Here is a 12,947-nt window from a genome sequence, read left to right on the forward strand (position 1 = left end):
CGAGAGTAAAACCCACGACCGACGATAAGAAAAGCGCTCTCAGAAAGTATCTGATCGAGCCACATACGACAGACGAACGAATCGCTCTCGGAAAGAATCCGATCGAGCATACCAACGAATACGAAAAGCTCTTAGAAAGTATCTAGTTGAGCATCCTACAAACGAATTGAAGACGGAAAGCATCCGATTCAAACACGAGAAGAAAACGAATATCTTCATCATCATGGCTGCAAGCGAACCGTCGAGCCCACCCGAGTGGGCCAGGACGTTGATGCAGCACATCAGTCAGACAAGTATTAGTACCGATGAGAGAATTAGAAGACTCGAAGAATTAGTGGTTCGGTCCCAGGAGCGGGCCGCTCCCGAACCACCCACGGAACCACAAGGGATACCAATCGAATCAACCAGCGATAATAACCAGAGTCGACGACCTCGCCCTCGTCTCCCCGACCCCGCGATGTATGCAGGAAACATCTCTGATTGGCCAACCTGGAGAATCTCGATAGAGAACAAATTGCTAGTAGACGGAGCTGCCATCGGTACCCCACAAGAGCAATTCCTCTATACATTTTCCCGCCTAGAGAAAATGGCCGCCAAGAACACCGGAACGTTTGTGAAGACACAACGAAGCGAAGGCAACCCGTATATGCTTCTGGAATATCTTGAGAGGATGTATGGAGACCCTAACGCTCGATCACGAGCAGCTCGGCGTCTACATCAGCTTAAACAGAAGCCCGACCAGCCTTTTTCACGATTCCTTCCCCAGTTAGAAAGAGAGCTCGCAGATGCTGGTGCAACCGAATGGCACGACGAAGCAAAACGACAACTCTTACTAAACGCTCTTAACGAAGATATGACGAATTCGCTTATGAATCGTGGTGTTCCCTATGATTTTATAGGTCTTATCACACGGCTCCACGAAATCGACACTGATAGCGAGACACTGAATATCGCATTAGGCAGACGCCAGTTATCCACTCGCCAGCGAATCCAAAGAGATCAATCAACCATAGCCACAGAGGATAGGATGGACTGGACTCCAACAGTAAACACGAACACCACACAGACGAATTCGTCCCGATTCGTGAACGAAAAGGGACAGGTTCGTAAAGAGGATCAACATCTCGTGGGAAAACGTGCAAAATGGGTCGAGAAAGAAGAACTCCAACGTCGCCGTACAGAAAAGAGATGTCTACGATGTGGTCGAGATAACTGTTGGCAAAGTATATGCCCTTTACTGCCCGCACGGAATCCGAACCAAGTAGTGGTACGGAATGCAGTAGTCGAAGAACCAAGATCGAGCCACCCCCGAAGAAGGGAGTATTCGCCAGCGATCGAAGAAGATGAAGCGGAGAATGATTCGGGAAAAGATTAGCTCCTGCACTAAACCGCGAGCAGGAGCAGAAGGGGGTTGAGAAGCTGCTAAAGAAAGAGGCGTCATTCTATGTCGATGCTAGAGTTAATGGAATTCAATTCGCGAAGACTTTAGTAGACAACGGAAGCGATAGCTATGCATCTATCAGCGGACACCTAGCGCAATCTCTTAACCTTCCGCGTATCCCGATTCCACCGCGAATCCTGAACGGAGTCATCAAGAATCAAGGACGGATCACTCAGGCCACATACTTCGATCTTGATGTTAATGGACTACAACAGCAGAAAGTCTTTGCCTACATCATTCCAAGACAGTCAGACGAAATGATACTTGGGACGCCTTGGTTAAAAGATGTCGACGGAGTTTACGCTGCGAAACGAGGGTATTTAGATATCCATTCGAGAAATGGAGAGCGCATTCGTTGTTGGAACCGTATCGACCCGTCAATCGGTCCAATAAAAGTAAAGAGATTGAAAGTACAGCAATCATCTGCGGGAGAAATCAAAGAACTATTCGATAGCGTTTCGTCGCCGGACCACCTCCGAATAGCCAAAGTGACTATGGACGATATCGACAAGGCGCTGCAACCTAAGAAATTCACCGATCCGAGAGCTAAACTTCCCCCACAATATCTCCCTTGGTTAGATGTTTTTAGCCAGGAGAAAGCAGACAAGCTTCCGAGCCATCGCCCAGGGATCGATCATAAGATACCCTTGACACGCGATGGAAATGGTAACGAATCGACACCACCTCATGGGCCATTATATGGAATGAATAGAGAAGAGCTATTAGTTCTACGAAAAACTCTTACCGATCTACTGGGAAAAGGATTCATACGAGTCAGCAAATCGCCAGCAGCTTCACCGGTGTTATTAGTACGAAAACCTGGTGGAGGCATCCGATTCTGTGTCGATTATAGAGGGTTAAACTCCATAACCATCAAGGACCGTTACCCCCTACCTCTGATTCAAGAAACACTACGAAACATGTCGAAGGCTCGCTGGTTTACCAAACTCGATATCATAGCGGCTTTCCATAAGATCAGAATGCAGGAAGGCGAAGAATGGAAGACAGCGTTTCGAACACGATACGGGCTCTATGAGTGGCTAGTTACACCTTTTGGCCTGACTGGCGCTCCCGCAACCTTCCAACGGTATATCAATGAAGTTCTACGCGAATTTCTCGACGAGTTTGTGTCAGCATATGTGGACGATATCATTATTTACTCCGACGGATCGATCACGGATCATAGACGAAAAGTACGCGAGGTGCTCCAGAAGCTAAGAGATGCTGGACTTCAATGCGATATCGAGAAATCTGAATTTGAACAGAGCTCTGTGAAATACCTAGGGTTCATCATACGAGCTGGAGAAGGTCTATGTGTAGACCCGAAGAAAGTTGAAGCCATTAAGCTATGGGAAGCACCTACTAATATCCGAGAAGTACGTGGTTTTGTTGGATTCGCTAACTTCTACCGGACGTTTATACCACGATTCGCAGATGTCTCTGCACCATTGGTGCAGTTGACAAAGAAAGATACGATATTTAAATGGGACAAGGAGAAACAAGAATCATTCGAGACCCTAAAGGACCTCTTTATCTCTGCACCAATATTGGCTCATTTCCGAGAAGACACCGAAACAATAGTGGAAACAGACGCATCTGGATGGGCGACAGGAGCAGTCTTATCACAAAGACAAGAAGATGGGACACTAAGACCATGCGCCTATCTCTCGCGTAAGTTCTCACCTGCAGAGACCAATTATATGATACACGATAAGGAATTACTCGCTATCATCCATGCGCTACGGGAATGGAAGCCAGAGCTGAAGATGGTCCCGCGATTCGTGGTCTTAACGGACCACAAAAATCTACGATACTTTCATAAGGCGCAGGATCTAAGCGAACGACAAATGAGATGGGCAGACATCCTGGCCGAATTCGACTTTGAGCTACGATATCGACCCGGGAAACAGGCGATCCAACCAGATGCTCTATCCCGGCGAGGACAAGACGAACCTAAAGGAATCTCTGATGAGAGGCTCACGAATCGTTTCCGGAAACTCTTCGAATCAGTAACAATCCGTAACAATAGCACTGAACCAAGTCCACCTTTAGACTTTGATATACCAGTGGCGATGTTTGAAGAAGCAGAAACGCAGGAAGCATGGAATAACGCGCGGAAGGAAGATCAAATATACCAGCAGTTCGCACTCGCACTTGAAAAGGGAGACCGACGAATCCCTGCCGAATCGAACCTGAAAATAAGCCTATCCGAGTGTGACTTAGATGAACGAAATCTTCTACGCTTTAGGAAAAGGACATGGATTCCAGACAACGAACCACTACGCACAACCTTGATCCAGAAGGTCCATGATTCCTACACGACTGGACATCCAGGACGGGACGCAACCTATACGATACTGGCCCGTAGATTCTTTTGGCCAGGAATGACGAACGATGTACGGAGATTCTTAAGGAATTGCACCATTTGCGGACGAAACACGATTTGGAGAGATTCGAAGCAAGGCCTACTTAAACCGTTACCGATTCCACAACGAATCTGGGCCGAACTATCCATGGATTTCATCACAGAACTTCCACCCACTGGGAAAGAAAGAGCGACGAATTGTCTAGTAATTACTGATCGGCTATCTAAAGGAGTGATCCTAATAGATATGCATAGTATTACTGCGGAAAGCGTCGCAGATGTCTTTATGAAGCATATTTATATGCATCATGGTTTACCGATAGCGATCACTAGTGACCGCGGCCCACAGTTCGTAGGGGGGTTCTGGCGAATCGTGTGCGAAAAGCTAAAGATTCGACGCCGATTATCTACCGCATTCCACCCCCAAACTGATGGAGCTACGGAACGCGCAAATCAAGAAGTCGAACGAATTCTACGCGCCTTTACTACGTACGCACAGGACGACTGGGCAAGTTTACTACCTATCGTAGCCATGGCGATCAATAACCGAGACGCAACCTCTACTGGACTATCTCCATTCTTCTTCACACACGGATACCATGTCGATCCAGTCGAAGTGATAGAAGTCCAAGCAGAGAAAGGACCAGAGATCGCAGCGGAAACGTTCACGAACCGGCTACAAGACGCCACCGATTGGGCAAATGCAGCGATGGCTATCGCCCAAGAACGCCAACAGGAACAAGCGAATCGTTCAAGACGAGCCGCTCCAGTCTATAATATCAACGATAAAGTATGGCTAAACCTACGGAATGTACGCACGATACGGCCTTCAAAGAAACTAGACTGGCTTCACGCCAAATACACAGTTCTAGAAGTGCCATCCTCTCATACAGTGAAGCTGGATGTGCCAAGCGGCATACATCCTGTCTTCCATGTTGAGTTAATAAGACCCGCGGCAACGGACCCGTTACCGTCACAAATCGTGGACGATTCGCAACCGCCTCCGCTGTTAGTCGAAGGAGATCTGGAATACGAAATTGAAGAGATCCTACAAGCAAGGACGCGAAAAATTGGACGTGGATCGCGGAGGGAAGCATTAGTGAAATGGCGAGGATACGCAGAACTGACATGGGAACCTATCGACGCAATGGAAAACTGCACAGCTCTCGACACCTTTGAACTACGATACGGACCAATTACGACTTCGAATGGACCCCGGAAAACAGGAGAATAGGAGGGGGGTATTGTAACAGGTTGAATCCTGGTGAACTATCACGTGGTTGTACCACGTGACCCACCAACCGCATACCTCACGATTCCACCCCGAATTGTTCACGTTCTTCAAGGATTTTGTAAACAGCATGTGCCTAGCTAGTTCTGAATTTAAGATTAGCTTTAGCCCTTCACATACAAGCTCTCTTTCTAACTAGGGAAGGAATTGTGAAAAAGGCTGGTCGGGCTTCTGTTTAAGCTGATATAGACGCCGAGCTGCTCGTGACCGAGCGTTAGGGTCCCTATATATCCTCTCAAGATATTCCAGAAGCATATATAGGTTGCCTTCGCTTCGTTGTGTCTTCACAAACGTTCCAGTATTCTTGGCGGCCATTTTCTCTAGGCGGGAAAATATATAGAGGAATTGCTCCTGTGGGGTACCGATGGCAGCTCCGTCTACTAGCAATTTGTTCTCTATCGAGATTCTCCAGGTTGGCTAATCAGAGATGTTTCCTGCATACATCGCGGGGTCGGGGAGACAAGGGCGAGGTCGTCGAATCTGGTTATTATCGCTGGTTGATTCGATTGGTATCCCTTATGGTTCCGTGGGTGGTTCGGGAGCGGCTCGCTCCTGGGACCGAACCACTAATTCTTCGAGTCTTCTAATTCTCTCATCGGTACTAATACTTGTCTGACTGATGTGCTGCATCAACGTCCTGGCCCACTCGGGTGGGCTCGATGGTTCGCTTGTAGTCATGATGATAAAGATATTCGTTTTCTTCTCGTGTTTGAATCGGATGCTTTCCGTCTTCAATTCGTTTATCGGATGCTTAACTAGATACTTTCTAAGAGCGATTTCGTATTCGTAGGACGCTTAATTAGATACTTTCTAAGAGCTTTTCGTATTCGTTGGTATGCTCGATCGGATTCTTTCCGAGAGCGATTTGTTCGTCTATCGTATGTGGCTCGATCAGATACTTTCTGAGAGCGCTTTTCTTATCGTCGGTCGTGGGTTTTACTCTCGTTAGAGGAAGGATTTTGTATGTGAAGGGCTAAAGCTAATCTTGAATTCAGAACTAGCTAGGCACATGCTATTTACAAAATCCTTGAAGAACGTGAACAATTCGGGGTGGAATCGTGAGGTATGCGGTTGGTGGGTCACGTGGTACAACCACGTGATAGTTCACCAGGATTCAACCTGTTACAGTAAAAGGGCATGCGTTTGAAGATGCGTTTAATACTATAATATAAAAGGAGATCGACAGTCTTACTGAAAAGCACACATTCTTAGTCATCCCAAGGCTAAACGATAGATTAAAGCAGATTCTGCCCTTGAAATGGGTATATGCTTACAAGTTTGATGAGAATGGTTTACTCCTGAAGTGTAAAGCTCGTATCTACGTACGCGGAGATATGGAGTGGATATCTACTAAAGAGAAACGTTCAGCTACACTAGCCATTAAAACTATACGCATGCTATTCGCAATAATAGCTATATTCGATCTAGATGTACGTCAAAGAGATGCTGTCGCAGCTTTCCTGAACAGCTTCCTTGAAGATAAGGAGGTTTACACAGAGCTTCCCTCTGGCTTCAGGAGCACCAATGGCCAAGTTTGGCACCTCCATAAAGCACTATACGGATTACGCGTCTCACCAAAGCTCTGGCAGAAGGAGGCCTCTAGAGTCCTGTTAGGCCTAGGTCTTACATAGTTACTAGAGGATCCATGTGTCTTTATAGGCGACGGAGTCATAATATTCTTCTATGTTGATGACTTCCTGATTACTAGCCATAAGACAAAAGCTCAATACGCAAGGCAGCTTGAATCGGAACTCGAAAAAGCATGGGAACTGACTGATCACGGCGACGCAGAGTGGTTCCTGAACATACGCATTATACACGATTGTAAACAATGCAAGCTCTGGCTATGCTAGGACAGCTATATTGATAGTATGGCTGCCCGTTTCGGCCTAAATAACCGACCATTAGTGGCTACACCAATGCCAATTGAAGAACTCTTACTGTATGAAGGAACTGCGTCGCCTGATGCGATCAAACTCTACCAGGAAAAGATTGGTTCAATACAATATGCAGCTACTATAACCAGGCCTGATGTAGCTAAACCAGCCACTAAACTGGCCCAATTCCTGCAGAACCCAGGTCCGCAGCATTCTGCTACGGCAGATAGGACAATCACTTATCTGTTCTACACCAAGAACAGAGCACTCAGATATGGTTTAGGACACCATTCTGATGACACCTCTAACCCTGATTTCGGCCGAAATAAGGATCAGACCAACGACGTAAACCACCAATCTACAGGCACATCAGCACTAACCATCGCTAGTGACGCATCTTATGGTGACCATAAAGACCATAAGAGCTCTGCAGGCATGATATGCATGCTCTTCGGCGGCCCTATAGATTGGAAGGCGTCTAAACAAAAGACGGTGACGACGTCCACTACCGAAGCAGAATTGCTTGGTTTATCGGACGCAGCCAAAACACTGGTATGGTGGAAGAGAGTACTAGTCCATGTTGGACTAGAAATGGAATACGACAATATAACTCTCGACTACGACAACCAGAGAACAGTTGATCTGCTCACTAAAGAGGGAGCATTTGAGACCAAGCTACGTCACATAGACATACACCGCAGCTAGCTACGCCAGGAGGTGCAGGAAGGACGTATTAAGATCAGATGGGTCCCAACAAAGCTTATGGTGGCAGATGGCTTCACGAAAATCTTGCCAAAACAGAGATTTGACGCCTGGATTCGTCTTCTCAATTTGGAAGATATAAGTGAACTGCTCTAATCTAGGGTCTTACCCCTAGATTCAGAGGATTTAGAGCATCAACTGCCTAAATCAGGATATAGACTGCGTTTTTAGAGGGAATTGAGGCGATTCAACAGCCCAAATCGGCCCTGTGTTTAAGGCCAGTTTACACCTTGGAGGGGTGAAAACTGAAGGGGTGTGTCAAAGGCCCGATTCCATTTACAGTTAGTCTATTTTAGTCAGCATTGGAATCCCACAATGGGATTCCTCCATTCTACAATCGATACACATACACACTTTGGTACGCATACTGCGTTCTCATTTGCCCACTAGAATCCACTATTCCTTGGTAGTCGACCTCCATTTGACAAATCGTGTCAACTTGGGCGAGAAAGTGGGATTATATGAACCAATCAGAAGACTTCACAATCTCAAAAATGTGTGTATTCGCAGTAGTGAATCTTACTGCAAAGAGCGTACGGAAGCTGACTAATAAAGAACACTAGACTAAAATAGGACTGGCCATTTAACAAATCGAATATTCGATATCTTTGCCGAGCACTATAGATCATCCTCACCCACTTGGCTTCCTCCACAAACGAAGTACAATTCCCATCATCAGGTTTCCCCGCCTGACCTAATTATCCTGGTAATGGCCTTGAGAAATTTTCGGAAACCTTGTGGCTGTCGTGAAAACCTACTAATACCTCCAGTCCCTTTCTTCAAAGGCTGGGAGTTTACCGTCCACTCACATATTCCGTCACCACCAACACCTGTGATCCGTTTAAGCCACCTTTACACGAAAGAAGATACAGCTCGGTATGATAAGCTTGGTGCAGTTCAATGGCTTCCTAATAAATCTTTTCTTAAAGGCGAGAAGGGGTTACAGAGCATTACTTTAGAGATTATTGGTGACATTCGAAATGGGTATAACCATTCAGCCCAGGTTTTTACTGTGATTGTGCGAGATATGATACCTCAACCTCAACCTCCTGGGGAGCTTCAATCTAGTAAACTTTTGGTTGCTAAAGTTTATGATCCTCTCTATTTCGATAATGAAGAGGGTGGATTTTCGAGTCCCTTTAACCGCACCAAGCATGCCTATTTCCATGAGTGTGCTGCCTATGAGAAGCTTACAGAGTACCAAGGGAAGCAAATTCCTAAATTTCATGGATCCTTCTCACTCGATATTCTGTTCCTCCATGGAATTCGATCTGTTCACCTGATATTGATAGAGTTTATCTCTGGCGTGTCGATGCAGAAAGCTAGTGCAGCGGAATTTTCACAGCATGCCCGACAGCAAATAATGGAATCGATCATCAACCTAGAGAGCGACATCTTTGGCCGAAAGGATATTTTGCTTGACGATTTACACTAGACATGTGCATGGGTTGGGTATGGGTCAAAATTCATACCCATACCCAACCCATCAGGGGTAAGGTAAACCCATACCCATACCCAACCCAACCCACGTGGGTATGGGTTGGGTATGGGTCCCATATGGGTATTTTTGATGCCTTAATGCCTGATTTTCGCATCACCCTAAACTAAATTAGGGTAATTAGTGCCTTAGTGCCTAATTTTTGCCTCAATCTAGTACTAACTAGGTGACAAATATCACGTGAAATAAAAGTCTTGGCAAAAAGATGGGTTTATGGGCTGGGTGTGGGTTTTACTTCAAACCCATACCCAACCCATATGGGTTTTGGGTAAAATTTCTGACCCATACCCAGCCCATTGTGGGTTGGGTTGGGTTGGGTATGGGTTTACCCAACCCAATGAACATGTCTAATTTACACCCAAGGAACGTGATGCTAAGAGACACTATGGTAAAGGACAATGGTCATCATGATATTGTTTTTATTGATTTTGGGGACGCTATCTTTGGTCGTAAGCCAGACGATCGAATGTTTGCGAGGTTGAATGTGCTACTTGGTCACTATATTCCGCCAATTTTCAGGTGGAAATATCGCGGAAAACACTTTAAATCGGACGAGAAAGAGGACAGCTGGATTGACTGGGACATGAATGTTTGGCTTGATGAGAAATGGGGCTACATGGAAAACCTCATTACTCCCGAAGTAAGAGAATACTATACCAAAAAGAAGAAAGCGAGAGAGCCCTATGTCAGGAAAAAGAAAGCGTGATCCGCCTGCCAGTGTTGATTGGCATCCTACGAAAGCTCAGAACTTTGGAACTATACCTATCGTGGTGGATTTACGTACATTAATTTTGCTAGTACGTCCAAAAATGAAATTCAAGGTACCCTAGACAACTTTTAAGTGACTTCCATCTGTATTGTTCTGTTCGGAATCCCATTCCTCAGGCAGTCCAGTATTTCACACCCACGACGTAGGACGCCGGAAACAACAGCAGATATGGATATCATGAGATACTATCTCAGCTACCATCCTAGCTACTAGCTCTGCTGCTATCCCAGCTGCCATCATCTCTGCTAGCGTCTAGCCATGGAACTCCTGTGCTATCCCTCCACAGACCCCTGGAGATACAGAGGCTGTCTACACCCACAAAGAAGAAATAATGCCATTGTGGTTATCCATAACTAGTTAGTTAACATGATTCCCAGCTACTCGGGACATAAGTCCTATCACAATTTCATAAACGCATCAATTTTTATCCAATTTCTACGTACAAAAACATAATAAAACTGACTAAACTAGACGACTCCAACTCTAAGTATAGTTATGGCCCTTGTTATGGCACCCTGAATGTGTTATTTGACGTCTAATAGGGGTATGTGACACTGGCAATTCCAGAGGTCAGTTTCAGTAGGGTTATTCTAAGTGGCTTCAGTACCAGATATGTATACCCTATTACCATCATTCCCTTCAACACCAGGATTCTGCAGCTCCCGCAAACTCCTAAACTACCTTCAAATACCACCTATTTTTACTAGCACTCTTTTCTTTACTTATTTTTTTTGTTGGCTTGCTCTAAATGAGCGCAGCGATCGTGTAGAAAATTGTGGTGGTGGAGCCCTTTCCTTTGAAGATAAGGTAGGGTGGAAGAGCTTCTGTAATACACTTGACGACAGTCACCTACTCGCGATTTCCAGGCTTTAAACCTTTATGTTAGCGGGTTATACCCACAGTAGATTGGGGTGCCGATTTACAAGGCATCAGAATCGAGAACTATGAGAAGAAAGCGAGTTTCATTTACAGACTGTGCAATGTGCTGGCTCTGATTTATTCTGATTTATTACCTGATCTCGGACTTATTCTGTTTGTTTTTCTTACATTCACTAAGTAATCTCAATTAATCAACTGTTCAAATTTTAATTGGTCGCCATTCGGTGCGTATTAGTTGAAAGATGCCGTGAAGATAGTCAGATTAAGCAAATTTCGTTCAATGGCATCTATTTCATACATTCATATATTGAGCGGCCTTCGACTCTAGCGTGATAAAACTAAAAGTTGCTGCTTAAAGCATGTACATGGAATCGAGACTCCTATCTCCCTCCAAACCATTTGATGTAGCACCCTCAGCAAGAAGCTTCTTCTTCTTCATGTTTCTGCGCCTAAGCACAAACCAGCATGTTGTGTAGAGGAGCCCAGCGACACACGTCAAACCAGCAGAGACCGCATTTCCCTGAACATATCGAGGCTTATGTGTGCTAGGGTAGAGCTGCGATGATACCATGGAAGAAATATCGGCCATGGTATATACCATTGGCATGGCAATTGCACGTTTGGAATCGGGTGCAAAAGTATTGATCGCCCATGTGACAGCAAGCGTGGAAATAGGATAGAGACCTAGGCTAGGGATTAGAAATGTGCATCAAACAGGAGTGACTAGTGACTGCTTACCAAGAACGAGAATAAACATTCCCGCGTAGCCAGCGCCGGAAGACGATGATCCCACACAAATCAGGTAGCCGACAACAACTGGAGCACAACAGCCTATAATGAACATGCTCCGTTGTTTGAGCTTATCCGAAAAGTAGACCTGTGTTACAAGAGAGATAGCACCAAGAACGTAGACAGGGATAGTCATGTAGTTAGCCTGGAGGGAAGTGTATCTAATTTAGTCAGCAAGGTGCTCAAAGATCTCGTCTGATCCAGGTACTTACCCGAGGCCATTTATAATAGAAGGCAGGAAAACGCCGAAGCCATTGATCGCGACAGACGAGGTGAAGAAAGCTATGCCCAGGAAGTAGACAAATGGATCCTTCAGTGATTCTCTAGCCCACTTCCAGTCAAATTTTTCTTCACCTCTGATCACATAATCTCGCTCTCTCTTCAGACGCATAGTCTCCTTCTCTTCCTTATTAAGATACCATGCTGTTTCAGCCGAATCAGGGATAAAGATCCAACAAATTCCACCAATAAAGATAGTAAAGCAGAACTCAACAATGAATAGCCATCTCCAAGCCGCAAGGCCTCTTCGAGTTCCCATAGTTTGAATTCCATAGGCAAAAAGGCCGCCAAAAGCTCCAGCAATGCACTGAGCGAGGTTGGTCGTCATAATGCGCTTTCCTGCTTGCTCTTGAGGGTAGATAGTCGAGTAGACAAAGGCAAATCCAGGAGACAGGCCACCTTCGCAGGCGCACAGAATCATACGGACGGCGATGGCTTGACCATATGTGTGGATAAAGGCAGTGCCAAGAGTGCAGATACTCCACAATAAGAATGCGGTGCCGAGTGCCTTCCTGGCACCAAAGCGTCTAACAACCAGGGTCCAAGGGAGCTCGCCTAAAAAGCTACACAAGCTGGATAGAGTTTGGATGGTATTGAACTGATTGCCCACAAGGCCCAAGTCTTGCTCAAAGCCGAAGATGACAGCATTTCCGATCTAGTCAATGGTTAAGTATAAACATTTTCTGATGACACAGAGAATTCGTACATTGTTTCGGTCCAGGGCGGACAGGATAATAAAGATGAGTGAAACTGGTACAAGGTATTTGTCGAATTTTCTTCGTGCGGATGCTTCTTTCTCAGGATCAACGTAAATGGTTGAGCTGGCCTCGTCAGACCGAATATCAACGCTAACCTCAGCGCCGACGACTGTGGTCTTTATATCTTCAGTCTTTATATCAGAGTCCATTGGGGCGGCTTGTGCTATGGATAAGATCTGCAGGAAGTCGGATGTAGTCTGGAGGGAACAAGATCATGAACGTCCAGTGGTGTCACTATA

General features: G+C 45.6%; 1 protein-coding gene across 1 annotated transcript; it reads right to left on the bottom strand.

Moving 5' to 3' along the window:
* Positions 1–11,234: 11,234 nt before the first annotated feature.
* On the bottom strand, positions 11,235–12,857 carry N7495_008308 (uncharacterized protein; the record flags this gene model as incomplete). Its single annotated transcript, XM_057210959.1, has 4 exons — positions 11,235–11,566; positions 11,621–11,832; positions 11,884–12,605; positions 12,657–12,857. 4 exons carry the CDS (start codon positions 12,855–12,857, stop codon positions 11,235–11,237), a joined length of 1,467 nt encoding a protein of 488 aa, XP_057060502.1.
* Between the last annotated feature and the right edge of the window lie 90 nt (positions 12,858–12,947).

Source organism: Penicillium taxi, assembly GCF_028828555.1.
Source record: "Penicillium taxi strain IBT 34144 chromosome Unknown utg000005l_segment0_segment0, whole genome shotgun sequence".
Lineage (NCBI taxonomy): Eukaryota > Fungi > Ascomycota > Eurotiomycetes > Eurotiales > Aspergillaceae > Penicillium > Penicillium taxi.